We start from the raw sequence: 15,424 nt of genomic DNA, 5'->3' as shown, positions 1-15,424 counted from the left end.
CTTAAGGGATTTTATCAAGTTACTTATTTAACATAATGTAAGTAAATACTTTTGTTGACTTGACAAAAGCAACTGTTTTTTTTTGTTTTTTTTACCGCTAATGTTTTGTTATTAACAACATAATGTAACAAATGTATTTAAATTAACCCACTTCCAACCAAAACCACAGGTTTTCTGAAACCTTCCTGAAAGTTCAAATGATTCACAGTTTTTAACTCGTGTTCAGAAAGCTTTCTTCCTATTGGCAGTTTGCGTTTGGTTTTGAGGGTCCCGCACTCACACATAATGTATTGTGCTGCATTACTCTAAAGCAGTGTTAACATGTGGTAATTTCTTGTATCTTCAGATTGTAAAAAAAATCTACGTTTATGACTTTTTTTTCTAATTATATTATTTTATTTTTTAATCATTTGAAATTAAGCATTATCTAATCATGAAAACCCACAGACAACTTGTTAAAAGGTTTTTGATATATTTAGATTTTCTATTTTTTTCATCTATATTGTTGTGAAACGTGCACATTTACAATTTATCATTATTCCTCAGATCACTAAGTCTGCATGACTCTCCTGTCACATGAGCAACACACCTGTCTTTACATTAACGCTGACAGTTAGTCCCTGTGGAACTAATATTAATGTAAACATAAAGCCGTGTGGGAACAATAGAAACATAAAGTAATGAATGCGTTTAACAGAATCACACAGCGGCTCGAATCAACAGAAGTGTTTCCTGTCTCTGAGGTGAGCCAAGAAGCAGAGAGAAGAGCCAGGGAAAGGACAGCAGGTCGGTTCTCACACACTCCGCTGTCTGACCCCCACACGGCCCACCAGAGCACTCACACCCACACACAAACAACATAACAACACAATATTACATATATTACACAGTCTGTAGGAGCCAGCTCCGTACGCTGAGGTCACAGAGGTCAGAAAGAGGTTCAGAGAGGATTTCTCATAAAGCACGGTTAGAAAGACATCCCTTATTTATTGATACTTCCTGTTTACTCTTTATGTTTGTATTGTCTTTACTTGAAAGAGTTTTTCTTATTGATTGATTGATTGTTTTTCTGCCTAATTTGAGGCAGTGAAACAAGAGTCCTCCAAAAGTATCGTAAAGCTGTCACACAAGCACAGAGGAACATTAGCATTTATTTGGAGCAGTTTTTAGCCACCTGTTGACCATAAAGCAATTATTAAGATGCTACTTATCAGTGTTACAGCTAACATCGTGAGCACGTCACTGTCACTGTCGTCCATTTGTTTTTATAACGATAACAGAAATCCAGCTAGTTAATTCATGTAACCTGGGCGTTATAGTACGTTATAGTATTAACGCAGAAGTAGCGGGGTATGTCAGTGCGTCGTTGCTATGGAGACGGTCAGCTGCGTTCCGTTGCGTTGCTTTGATGTGAACGGCCCAGTTTTAGAACGTTTACGATCACATGTCAGGGGATTCTTCTGGCAGTTGCGTCCAGTGTCTTTGCGAATCATTGATCAGAACTGGCCTTAAAACGCACGGAGGCAGAATGGTGGGGCGAAGTCGTTCCGCCCCTCTGAGCATGGGAGGTAGTAACAGAGGCGAAACAGCGTTGGTGTAAACAGCGGAGCCAGCAGGGTGGAACAGCGTGTGTGTATTTGCACACGCTGTTCGTTTACACCTCATGCTGCTGGCAACCAAGTAAAAATCAGTCCAGGATTAACAGCTCTTTAAGATGAGTTTTTGGTGTCCTTAAGCTTCTTTGAAGCAGATCTGGATCTTTCCTCTGTGTCTGCTAGCTAGCTAGCTGCTTTTGCCTTTTGCTGCTGAATAGGCGTGCGGGGTGTTTCAGAGTCTTTTTGCAGATGTCAGCTGCTGCTGCAAACACAGCAGGCAGCTAGAGGACGATAAGAGCAGCGAGAGTGAAGAAAAACATTAGCTGCAGTTATTAAAAGTAAAGCGATGAGCTTTAAGAGAGTCGAGCCTCTTTTTATGTAATTGTTAGTTATTGTACAAAGTCTTTAGAAGTAAACAAACCAGGAAAGAAAGAGTGTATGAAACGAGAGGGAGGCAGCGCAAGTGGGTTTGACAGAGTACAGGTGTTGATGTGTGTGTGTGTGTGTGGTGAGGAATGTGTGGGTGAGGTAAAAACAGCCTTGGTGCTGATAGCGGCGGGATCAGCCGGTGCTGTCGCCCACTGAGAAACAGATACGTCAGTGACAGCTCGGGTCAGCGGGGGTCACGGCGAGCACGACGCCACACCTAAGGGAGAGAGAGGAGGAATGATTGAGGAGAAGTTGCAGGAAAGATTTGGTCACTGCGTCAATGTGCAGCCGTGCATCATCTTTGGAAAATGACTCCGAACACAACCCTAAATTCCCTTTAAATGATGTAATGTTGGAAATGTTTCCAGCTCCATAGATGAAGGAAATATCCACCCAACACAGTCACATTACAGGAGATTAAAACGCAGAAGTTTGTTGAAGTTTTTAGTGATTAGTAGATAAAAAATATGATGGGAAAGCGACGGAGAATTGCCCAGAAAAAGCAGGGGCCATTCTCCAGGAGATAATGACAGTCATGAATACAGAATGTATGTTTGAACCAATAATTTAGACAATTTAGGGTCTCTATAAACGAATCTTCCATGCTGTCAAAAGGCCTCTGAGCAGTGAGCAGGACGCACACACTCAGCTGAATCAAAGCTCTCCTCTGAGCAGAGGACCTGGACATTCATCTCTCTTAGTCCCGACAGGCTGACGGCTGATAAGTGATGTATCTGTGTTAGAGACGGTACCGGCTCGGCTCCACCAGCCTCCACTCGACCACGACAGACTCTTATCTGCTCAGTGCCGACACCGTCTGCAGGCTGCGTTCACATGCTTCAGTGAAGTTTTTAGTGTTCACAAAACTGGCTTGTTTGAAACTGGACGTGAGAAATCAAAATCATTTGTTTATTAGATCAAGCCATTTTTTTAATTGAATTTAATGCGCTACCCTGATTAAATTACCCATAAATCATTGCACTATGCACATGAATTTTATTAGAATAAAATTGCCTTAGAAAAACGTATTCAAACACCTGATTTGATTGGTTAAACTCATGTCAAAGAAACCTAAGAATTATAAATAATTATCATGTAATTGGCCATAAATCAGCTCCAACATTGGGCGGCTCATCACGATTATTTATCAATTCTGGGGACATTTTTTATTGTACTTTTACATTTGAATAAACAGAGTAACACTTTCAGTAACATTCTTTGCTACAATCCGGCTCCAAATTCTGCATCAAACTAAGATTTAAAATCAGGTTCTCTACCTGAATGTGGTGCATCATGGGTAATCTCAGTCTTTGGGAGTTGGGTGGATAGGGTGTCTCTGTGCAGCGTCTCTGTTCCTGATGTCTGACTTGACGCTGGAGGACGGGGAGCAGCTCGTTCTTCCTCTCGGCCTTCACACACTCATCATGCTGCACTTTGGGCTGTTTTTCAGCTGCTTGAACAAGCTAGTCGTGTTGTTTTGCGGCCCAGACGCAGGTTTCATGACCTCTCAGCTGATCATTTTTCTTGCTTAAAGTTATAATCTTAGATCTCAGTTTCGTTCTCTTTGGCGCCCCCTGTGGTGATAAACGGTAATTGCGGGAGCACACTTCCCAGATATCCAGACAGTGCTGCATGTGTGACGTCCCCGGTTGGCTCCGGTTGTAACTCTTGATTTTCCTGGCTGACGGTCGCTTTCCTTTTCAGACTGTTTGCTTCATCTGAGCGTCGAGTTTGTTTCTTCTTCTTTGGATTTTCACTTCTTTTTGAAGTTGTATCTGTAGTCATCCATCTTTTCCATCCGAGCCGTTTCAGCGGACCGTTGTTTCGGTTTAACGAGTGACTTGCTCGCTTCCTGTTTAAGCGTAATGACAAACAGCGTTGAAAACACAACTGTGTGTCAGCAGCCTTCATGACACGTCTGCACGAAGACGTAACAGAGAAGTATATTTTGAGATTGTGGTGAAAAACAACAAAAAGGCATTTAGGAGCACAGCTATGTTTTCTCTTCCTGTTTTCAACAGCTGCTGTAACCATGACAACCAGAGACGCATGTTTCACATGTTTCACACATTTCAGCCGAATGGCTGAAAGCCACCAGTTAACATGGTCACTCGTTGAACCGAAACACCGCTCACTGTTGTTCACTCTTCCTAGGGGCTCATCACATGACCTGCCAGCTCCCCCAAAAGTGAAGCCCAAACCTCTCTGTCGCCCCCTGGAGGAGGGGCTGTTAGTTTAGGGAGCGCTTGATTTGATGTGCAGCAGAGTTTTCTAGGGGCGGAGCATTTCAAACATCAACATCGCCGTCAATCATGTTTATTTAATCGCGAGAAACCCGAAATCATGATCAGGATTAATATCCGATCAATCCTCCAACATGTAAAAGCATCAGCGTGGTCCTGTGAGGAAATATAGAATAAAGTACATGTCACGTATGGTGGATATGTGTAAGTCGCTGTGTCTCCACTCTTGTATGCAGAGAGTCCAGCGCCTGTGTGTGGATATTCTGTAGGTGGGTGGAGGTTAGAAAGTGTAGGGGTGGGGGGGCTATGTGCCATTGTTTTCTGGACTTGGAGTCAGGCGAGGATTGTTCGTGGGGCACTCAGAACGGGCCGTGGTCTCGGGTGTGGTGCTTCCAAGTTTATTGTGTGCAGCATCCTGTCCTGGTCGCTATAAATAGAGGAACAGAAGAAGACGGAGGGTAGGGCTGAAGCTCACAGCTGTCCGACCTGCAGGAAATCCAGGAGCAGAGGTCGACACAGCTCAGACTTCAGAGGGTCTCAATCTGACTTTAAAGAAAGGCTTTTACTTTAAAGCAGAGCTGTGCTAATCTAAGTATGTATATATTAACAATCAATATACCAACCGATTGATGACAAACACAGAATTATCTCAAGCTCTGCAGATCCTCTCAAAGACTGTGAGAAGGAGACGTATCTTAAGCGAAGCTGATGTGGAAGCTGCATTCTTTCTAATGGCCAGCAGGGGGCCGACACAAATGGGAGCATCAGTGACTAAATGAACATCACGCTGTGTTGAAGAAGACTTGAACTAAAGATTGAGACCATAAACTCTTTATGTTTACTGAGGGAATAAATCAAGAGAGGAGTAGGGCAATTTACCACCCGGTTTCTTAGAATCAGAGTCGCCCCCTCCTGGCCATTACAAATGATGCAGGTTTAACTCTTTACTTCTGAAACAAAGAGACCACAGCTTGATTTCCTTCATTAAAAGTGTGCTGTATGTAATAACGCTGTCCCTCCCTCCCCAGGCTTCCTGTTTCTTGTTAATGAATCTCAGAGCTCTGATTCTGCGAAGATAAACAATGCTACTGACGCTGTGGCAGGTAAGAATTCTACAACAGCTGCAAATCAACCAGTGTCTGGTGCCAGTAAAACTATACAGGCAACAACACATCCTACTAAATCCATCGCTGCTACAACCAAGTCTACAGAGCAGTCAGCCTCAACCCAACCACCAACCACAATCAGCCTGTCTGCAGCTCCCACAACAAGCGCCCCTAGTGCTCTCAGTATGACCACCACCATCAGCAGCAGCAGCAGCAGTGGCGGCAGCGGCAGCAGTGGCGGAAGCGGCGGCACCAGCAGCAGCACCAGCGGCAGCATCAGCGGCGGCAGCGGGAGCGGCAGCGGCACCGGCAGCAGCAGCAGTGGCGGCGGCACTGGCACCAGCACCAGCAGCAGCAGCAGCGGCGGCGGCGGCAGCGGTGGCGGCACCACAATCAGCCTGTCTGCAGCTCCCACAACAAGCGCCCCTAGTGCTCTCAGTATGACCACCACCATCAGCAGCAGCAGCAGCAGTGGCGGCAGCAGTGGCGGCAGCGGCAGCAGTGGCGGAAGCGGCGGCACCAGCAGCAGCACCAGCAGCAGCACCAGCAGCAGCACCAGCAGCAGCACCAGCGGCAGCATCAGCGGCGGCGGCGGCGGCACCGGCACCAGCAGCACCACAAAAAGTGCTGAACCCAATGCAATTGGGACTGAACCTGTAACACAACCAGGAGGTCAAGGCAATACACCAACAACAAATATAAAGGCCTCGATAGTGGGTCCTGCAACGGGGCAACAGTCCACGAGTAACACCCCCATCTCCTCCAAGACGAGCCAGGCGGTCAGCAGAGGAGGTAAGATCACAAACATGGAAGTAAAAATCATAAATACTCAACTAACTCTTCTTAAAGCTGCTGTGAGGAACTTTACATCTGTCACATCAATATCAGCCGATATCAGTATCTGTGACCCCCCCCCCCCCCCCTGCACTCCTGACCATTTCCAGGACATTTCAAGACAGTCTGCCGCCGAAATTTTACACAGTTGCTCTTTCACACGCGTCCCTCACAGCGGGAGATTTTCCCTGTCCGACAGGAGGATCTTGAGGCAGGACATGACGAAACAAGACTTGGTCAGAAACCTGGTATGTGGCTGACTGCATCAGGTCAGTGTCAATTTTGTGGGTAACACTGAAAGCGTGACGGCGGCGGGACATGTTTATTTTAAATGCATGAAAACAGATGCGAGTCCTCACACTGCTGCCGTGACACTGACACTGTAGGAGGCTCACCTATTTTTACCGCGAGCGGTTCTCGGCCAGAATCCACAGGAACTGAATTGTGATAAGTCCTATTGATCTCTGACAGCAACATTAACATCTCTTCATGTAGTAACAGTCACAGGCATGCAGAGCAAAGTAGGGCAACACTTCTGGTATGCCTTTTCAAAGTAAAAGCCCGATCTGGAATGACTCCCCTCGTTTGTACACCATGCTTTTATTTTGAAAATGCTTTATTGTAACTTTTCCAGGAAGTGATTTGATGGATAAAGTCACTCACAGGCTCCTTAATGCGGTTGCTGCTTAATTGTCTTTGAAATAAAAACGTAGTCATAAGTCTCCCGCCGGCCATAAGTGTATATGTTAGTAACAATAAATAAATAACATCATGTTACAGACGTCACGTGGGTGCGATCTGTCCCTCTCTCACTCGCTCTCCGTCTCGACTCATACGGTTGCTTTTAAGGTCCCGTTTCTAAATAAGATCGTTTTCTGTTCAGACCAACACACGGAAACCTTTAAACAAAGACCTGAAACTACCCCTGGATATGTGCGCTGAGGACATGGTGAGGACAGCGGACGAGCAGCGGAGGCTCTGAATGTACCGTCACTCACTCTCTCACTCACATACAGACCCGTGCATAGGGCTGACCCGGGCTGTCAGCCAATGAGTATGCCATGTACCAATTTCAGCATCGGCCCTCACAGCCAGACACACTTCCCGCCGGTCGCATGGTATAAACGTCGTCACCCCGCCCACTTGTTGTGGTGAATTTTCCCGACTATTACCTGCTGCGTTCACATCGGCTCACCCCGACTTCTTGTGGACATTGTCCTCGGAGGCCGGGAAGAAAAAGTCTGCGTAAAATCGGGGTGAAAAATTCAGACGTTTGCGTTCACAGGTACAGCCCACCCGGACAATGTGGGGAAATGTTTCAGGAGTGCAGTGTATGTGTGAAAGAGCCTAATGTCTGTCAACAAAGGCCCATCAGTGCATACATTGGTATTTTTGCTAATTATGATGTCATTTCTTGGAGTGTTGTATCCCCGAAATCAAACAAATGTTACGCAGGCTGTGCTCGAGCTATTATGAATTTATTTTCTATCAGTTGAAACAAGATTAAGCAAAAGATGGCTGCCAGGCTGTGGCCAACACCTGCAGCCTTAAACAAATGTACGACAAAGGCCGAAGCGTCGGCTCTCCGGTGCAAAAACATAAATGTTCTGGTTTGTATTTGAATGTAATTTAGCGGGATCATCCATTTAAAGTAATAATCTTGAAGACTTTCATTTAAATAAATGTCTGTTACGTCTCTATCTATCGTCGAGTGATGTAACACAATGGTGACTGAGCCTATGGCCCACTGATGAAAGCCTTTACATTTGCAGTATATAGTATTATTACAGACTGGGTGTCTGTGGCGACGTGTGCGGAAAAACCCACAAGCGGTGCCCAGTTAGTGATGCGTTTTCCATCAGCCAGCAGTGGTTGGTCTGCCAGAGAGGGTAGGCGGAGCTAAGCGGCTGCTTTTCCGCTCTCTGCGAGTGTTGCGAGTAAACAGTAATCTACTATGGCTGAACAAACAAAGAAAAGATGGATGACTACAGATACAACTTCAACAAGAAGTGAAAATCTAAAGAAGAAGAAACAAACTCGACGCTCAGATGAAGGACTATAAGACTGACTATAAGTTGACTTGTATGTTCTTATTTCTTCTTACAGTCACAGCGAAGATGGCTGTGGCAGTAACACACCAGCAGCCTTCCACATCAAAAGCCTCAGAGCAGACTGGGAACACTGGGACAACCAGCTCCCCCTCCACTCTGACCAAAGCAGGACCCCCTGCAGGAGGGACCTCAGGGACCGGAGCTGGAACCACGACGACCCAGACCACCACCTCGTCCAAAACCACCACCGCAGCTCAGCCCAAAACCTTCCTGGTACATTTTAGAGCTCATTTAACCACTAACTGATTCTCCTGCTTCTGATTTCTGACTGACTTTTATTTTCTTCCTCCGCAGTATTCTCTGAACATGAAACACGAGGTAAGACTTTTCTTTAGTTTTGCATTTTTAAATGTGTTTCTATTCATCCTGTGTGACAATAAACACAGTTCCTGCTCTGACTCTCATCACACCGCTGCTATTGTCCCGTCCATGGGAGGCGGACCCGCACCCTTCCACTCCTTTCTTCACTGACATTTACTCCCAAACCGTCTGTCTAATTAAAGGTTTCCAATTATTGTGCAAACATCCTGCAGGGAGAGAAAGAACAATAACACATGTTGTTTTTAACAACCCACCCTCAGGTCCTCAGAGGGGCCAGTTACACATGCATTTACTGACTCGTGTTTTCTTCTGTGAATTCAGTTAAAAAACTACAAAGTTTAAAATAACTGTTACTGACATTTAGGCAGGGCAGTGCCGTCGCCATGTTCCCTCTTTTTGCTTCATCATCAGCTCATAACGTGTCAAATACCTACAAAATAATCGTATCCCATCAGCCTCTGTTGTACAACATGCATCATGATTTATGAGGCAGACTGCAGAACCTTTGTTACATCTTCTCCTGTAAGATTTCCCACTTTGAGTTGTTAAGTTGTAAGTTTGGTCAGCTTTAAGGAAGCAGGAGGAGATTTTTTCTTCACAAAATACTTCATTAGTGATTTATTATTAGTCCTGATCCTGCTTTTGTCGTCCCACGATCAAATAAACATGACTGACGGTGAAACATATCAAACCAAGCGCTCCCTAAACTAACAGCCGCTCCTCCAGGGGGCGACGGAGAGGTTTGGGCTTCATTTTTGGGGGAGCTGGCATGTCGTGATGAGCGCCTACCTTGATAGTTTAGAGTGGAAGAGTAATGCTGTGTTCGAAATACCATACTAGGAGTACGTACTGATGTGGCCCAAATGAAGTATGTATACAAACAAGAGCAAAATGTGCAGGATGTCAAAAATACCCGCATGTCGTACCAATTCGGAGAACATCTCCAGTGTGCATCGAACCAGTCTCGCCTACTGTATCCCACAATGCAAAGCGCTGGAACGTCACAGCGGCAGTTGAAATGACGGACAGCAGCAGCACTCCAGCAGAAGGGGGCGTTGTAGCTAAAGAAGCGGCGGTTATTGTTTACTTCTGCCTGGCGTAGCATACTGCAAAATGAATTTGAACCCTATCCACCCAGCTCCCAAAGACACACTGAAATTACCCATGATGCACCAAATTCACGATTTGACCAAACACTGACCAATCACAGCACAGCACCTGTATTTTGTTGATAATTAATTAGGCATCATTTCTCATGACGTTATTATGTTTGTGGCCCTTTCTGTCTATTTAGGCTTAATGTGCTAATGACATCAGATATCTGGACTTCGCCTCAGCTGTCAGTTAGTTAGTTTGATAAGGTACATTTGTTGTATTATTTATGAAAAAGGACGAATTGCACATGTTTGTCTTCAGCTGCAGACTTTTATAACTTCGCTCAGCTCTTGGTGCAGTTTCTGTGCAGACAAATTAGTGATATAAAAGTAAAAACAAACATCACGTCCTGTCACCGGAGGAGTCTCTGGGTGTTCCAACCAGACTCCGAGATTCCAGGGAACAGGAAGCAGTGAAGCTTCCAAAAAAAAAAAGGATTCCAGCCACTGGGTGGAAAAAGTGTCTTACTGGGAGCCTTCCTGCCTTTCACTAGTTTCCTCCGTTCCCACACCTCTTTCATAGACTCACCCTCTCTCTCTCTCTGCGGCTGCCCACGCAGCTGAGCTCCTCCATCATACGCCACAAATAATCCACACATCAGCGCACAGGAAGATCTGACCTCAGCCGTCACCTTTCACCTTCCTGTCGAACTCTGACAGAAATTACCGTACAGGCTTTACGATGGTCAAAGTGGTTTTTACCAGTGTGTCATTTTACCTGCAGAAAGAAGAAGAGAAGGACCTGGCGGAGGTGTGCAGGCTGCTGTTGGTGAACCTGCAGGATGGAAACTGCACCCTGACGTGGCGGCATCACAAGGACGGAGTGCAGTTTGACAGTGTGGAGATCAATGGGAAAGGTAAAGCAGCTTCCTCCCAACAGAAGAGGCCCATCTGTTGAAGTTTAAATGAGCTGTCTATAAACTGTCCCTGTTATCTTGCAGTGACAACCAGACTGGCAAAGCAGTATTATGATGAAATCACCAAGGTAGGAGCTAAAGCGTCATTCTGGCATCTTTAAACCTTGAGCCTTATTTTCAAATGTTTTGATGACTGACAGCTACAAAAAGTTTTGGAATTGCTTCATTAAATCAGCTTCAGCCTGCAGCCTTGAAACAGACCATGCATTGTAATCCCTGCAGGCAAATGAGTCCGATCAAAGTGCGTCCACTAAAAGATCTTGTTTTTCCACTGACAGGTTCCCAGATTTAAGTGTCTGACAACATTTCAGAAGGGATCCCTACAGAGTAAGATCCTTTTCGAAAGCCGTAAAATCGCTATCTTCAAAGCCACCAGACTCCATTCACAAAAACAGTAATTTTACCTTGCAGGACACAGGAGTTTCTGGTCTACCGCTGCCTCCATTGGTTAGTTTGTATAACTGTGTGCTGCACACATTTTGTTTTGGATATGGAATAACCCTTTAAAACATCACCAAAGCCACACAACAACACATAAAAGCGAACAGATCGAGACGAAGGAAGACGTGCAACTCCCTTGGTAAAATAACTGTTTTTGTCAGTGGAGTTTGGTGGCTGTGAAAAGAGCGATCTAACTGCTGTTCCTGGTTAAAAAAGAACTCTTCCTCTGTAACAAGAAGGATCTTACTCTGTAGGGATCCTTTCTGTAATGTTGTCAGACACAATCTGAGCCCGTCAGTGACAAAAACAAGAACTTTTAGTTATTCCAAAAACTTTTTGTATCCATAAATACTTTAGAAGTCAAAATATGTAAACCAAAAATGGGGCTTCAGTATAAAAATACTGAAATCCCCCTTTATTACATGAACATATTATCAGTAGATATTGTGCTCAGGATTAATTTCTCTTGTGCTTTTTCTCCTTAAAGAAACAAACAGATAATAAAACCCTGATCGCCATCCTGGCGTCCTGTGGAGCTCTGCTGATCATGATCGTCATCCTCGCCGTCTGTGCCTCCCACCACCGCAAACCCTACCACGGGAACCAGGTGAGAGGAGAGACGTCCTGCTCAGACACAACAAAGATCCTTAACGCTGCGTTCACTGCCAGAAAACTGATTAAACATGGAGATTTTGTCCTTTTACTTCTCTGCAGCAACATCTGACGGAGGAGCTGCACACGGTGGAGAACGGTTACCACGACAACCCCACGCTGGATGTGATGGAGGTGCATCCGGAGATGCAGGAGAAGAAGATGTTGCGGAACGGGGAGATCAACGACAGCTGGATCGTCCCCATCGACAACCTGCCGAAGGAGGAGATACCCGACGAGGAGGACACTCACCTGTAGAGACGACGACCGGGGACAGAGAGGAAGAAGAAGGAGGAGGAGACGAAGGCAGAGATGCTCGTTGCTAAAGCCAGAGAAGACTTTTTGCATCCTATAGAAGAACTGAGCCCACATATTAATGTCCGTTTGATACATTTCTACTGTTTTTAAAGGATGAAGTCCCAATGAAATCTTACAAAGTGACCTTGGAAACCGAAACATATCCACAAAGTCGATCACTGTTGTGCCTATACAGTCGTTTTATACAAATATTCTCTGAGTGTGACTTTCTAAAGAGCAAAAATTCGAATTCAAACCCCCAAAACTCAAGAAGATTTCGCCTTTTCTCTTTCCATTACTCCTGAAAAGGGTTCGTACACAAGCACATGTAAATTAAGTATTTTCATGTTGTTCTCTCCGAGCGAGGAAGAGTCAGGAGGCTCTGCACACAGATGTCGTTGCTCTGGCAGCCTGAGAGGAAGACGATCAGAGAGGGAACAGAAACGTCCGCTGCCTCGGCGGTTCTGCAGTCACTAACGTAGATAGACGACCTCAGGACTCTGCAAAGCAGCCTGGTGATTTTCCACTAGTGTGTCCTTTAACTGGTGCAGCTGAGAGGAAGAAAAGTCCTGCATAGAATTAAGACAGATGACGGGTTTAATCCCAGATGCCACGTATTAACTCGAAAGTGTACGGAAAGCCTGAGGGGACAAACCACAAGAGGTACAAACTGATTGTACAGAAAACAGGATGAACAGACTCCAGCTTTCATCTGATGATTTAATTAAACATCTTGACTTTTGTCCCCTCTGGCTTTCCGTACAGAGAGAATATTGCTCAGTGTTATTAAGAAATAAAAGGTAGTCCGTATTTAAATGCCTCATTTTTAACAGATAATTCCAGTTTATTACATCTTAGCGCTTGTTGGTAACAAGTGTAAAAGTTGTCTGCTGAGGTCAGAAGTACGAGCAGTCAGAGGATCAGACAGGATGTAAACAAACAAACAGGATTACCTCCACACTTTGAGTTTAATCTGAAAGTAAGCCACCGGAAATGTTGCTAGAAATGAAAGATTAATTAATGAGTCCAACTGGGCTTCTGCGCGGGTTAATACAGCATTGGACTTGATTTGGCTCCCCTGTCAAAAGGAATAAAAACAAAACATGTCTCCTACAAATTAAATGTTTGGACTTTTTAACAACAACATTAAGCCTTCATTAGTTTTACTGTTACAGCTCTACTTGGTCTGGTATCACTAGTAGAAATAAAACATTTTAATGGATGTATAACAAAAGTAAAACAGGAAGTAAACATGTTACCTGACCTAAACCTGGTCGTTTAGAAGTAATCTGATCGGATTGGATCGAATCATGACAAGAGTTTGTTCAAAGACAAAATAGATTACATAATCGGATAAGATCAGGTGATCCACTGTTGGTTTGTTAAATTAAGTTCAAAGTAAATCAAAACACAATTTCATTTAGACCCCGTTTTGAGATATGATGTCTGACACTTAAAGGACCAAACTGCTTTTTTTTTTTTGCCTGTTTGCTACAAATCGTGCGCTCTTAAAGAGACAGTGTTCGTGTTTGATCCTAAAAAATCAGCAGAGGGAGGATTCAGGCTGGATTACACAAACTAAACGTGATTAAAACCTTAAAGAAGGTCTTTTTATAATGATGTTCATACTTTAGACTTAAAAAAAAAATGTTGCTCTTGAATTGCTGAATCGCTGCAGTGACAACCTGTAAAATTCAGAATATAAGTCGCACCAGAATATAAGTAGGGAAAAAGGTTTTCTTTAGTTATTTATTAATAAAAACGTGTATAGAAGATATAAGAAATTACAGCCTAGCATCTGTTTCCTCCATGTGGAGTTTGTAATCCTGCTAGCTACCGGTGCGGTAGCTGACCTCAGCCTGCTGTAACGTTGATTGTTGTGAGGACGGCAGGTGCTCTGGTGATCATGCTAGATTATAGCGCCATCATCTGGGTAAAATCCTGTTACACCATAAAATATCTCTCTGCATTTTATACCGGTATAACAGTCGCACCGGTATATAAGATATGAAAAACAAATGTATGAAACGTGTGACTTATACACCAAATTTTACGGTAGTTGACGAGGTAGAATTTCGGGTTGTGGAAAAAATAAAAGATTATTTCCCCTTAAAATATTTTGCTAAAAAGCTTTCATATAAAACATAAAACATTCATATAAAAGCTTCTGTCAGGATATCTTATTTTGTGTGGATCTGGCGCCCCCTGTGGACAAAATATGTAATACGTACTAATCCCATATAGAGCTCTGGAAATCCTTAACAGTCTGTATCTGGATCAGGTTGATCTTCTCCAGTTTTCTTTGAACAACCAGGATAAAAGGAAGAAACAAAAAAGAGGGCTTCCGAATCTGGATAATTACCATCCGGATTAAATCGTTTGAACAACAGAGAACAACAAACACAGGACACTCTTTGGAAGTGAAGTGAAACTTAGTGGTTCCTTTTCCTGTGAGCTGCTTAAGTTTCACTTTAAAGTAAATGGAAATTAACTTACGTTTCATTTTAACAACAGTTTCAGGAAGAACAAAAACCACTCTCTCCTAAAGAAGTCTGCTTGTCTGACTGCTCGTGTTTCGTGCCTGCTGCTGACAAAACTAGTAAAATAACAGGCTTTAAAAAAGGTGGATTTATCCTTACACGACACAGAAATAACAGTATTTTATAAGGCATATATCAAACATCACTCACTCTCATTGGACGCTACCATTCTGCATTTTAATGAGAGTCGAGCTGAAAAACACGCACATTTTCTGTTTTAGACCATTTCCTAATTTGTCATCTGTAACATTTGATTCTCCTGGAAACGAGACATTAAAAAACTCTGTTAAATATTGATAATAAGATTAATACTGGACTGATGATGCTGATATTGGTCGATACTGCTGTACCTATAACTGAACACTGTAAATAAATGTATTTTGTCACTGATGCTGAACGGATGGAGTCACATTGTCGCAGCAGAACACCTTCCTTCCCTTTAAACCATCTAAAGTTAATATATACTTACTTACATACGAGGGAATCCATCAGCTTGGGCACTCCAATCCAACTTCTGTTTGTTTGTATTGTATATTTGTGTGTCTATAATTTCACTTTTATTATAGCTGTGCCGTTTTCACCAAAGTACGTTACCAGTATTTTATGTATTTATGGTTTGTTTGCTGCTGAAGGCGAACAACAGGGGTCTGACACACTGGAAGCTGTAAATTGTCGATCGCCTCGGCGGTCTCGTTATTCTTCGTTTGCAAATAAAGGACCTTTTTTTTTCCCACGTTGGTTCTGTTGTTTTTCCTGCCCGTGATATCCGTGCACGGCCACTAGAG

At 43.8% G+C, this 15,424-nt stretch overlaps 1 protein-coding gene across 1 annotated transcript; it reads left to right on the top strand.

Annotated features, from left to right (window-relative positions):
• Nucleotides 1-5,813: 5,813 nt before the first annotated feature.
• Nucleotides 5,814-15,372, top strand: podxl (podocalyxin-like). The gene is made up of 7 exons (XM_069671641.1): nucleotides 5,814-6,165; nucleotides 8,314-8,531; nucleotides 8,613-8,636; nucleotides 10,518-10,650; nucleotides 10,735-10,778; nucleotides 11,639-11,758; nucleotides 11,866-15,372. The coding sequence occupies exons 1-7, from the start codon at nucleotides 5,814-5,816 to the stop codon at nucleotides 12,058-12,060; spliced, it is 1,086 nt and encodes a 361-aa protein (XP_069527742.1). The 3' UTR covers nucleotides 12,061-15,372.
• Nucleotides 15,373-15,424: the final 52 nt, after the last annotated feature.

The sequence above is a fragment of the Semicossyphus pulcher genome, unplaced genomic scaffold, assembly GCF_022749685.1.
Source record: "Semicossyphus pulcher isolate SPU_LCO1_2020_fin unplaced genomic scaffold, fSemPul1.0.p SCAF_20, whole genome shotgun sequence".
NCBI classification, from domain to species: domain Eukaryota; kingdom Metazoa; phylum Chordata; class Actinopteri; order Labriformes; family Labridae; genus Semicossyphus; species Semicossyphus pulcher.
Note: the sequence above shows the minus strand (reverse complement) of the source record. Positions and strands in the feature narration are given on the sequence as shown.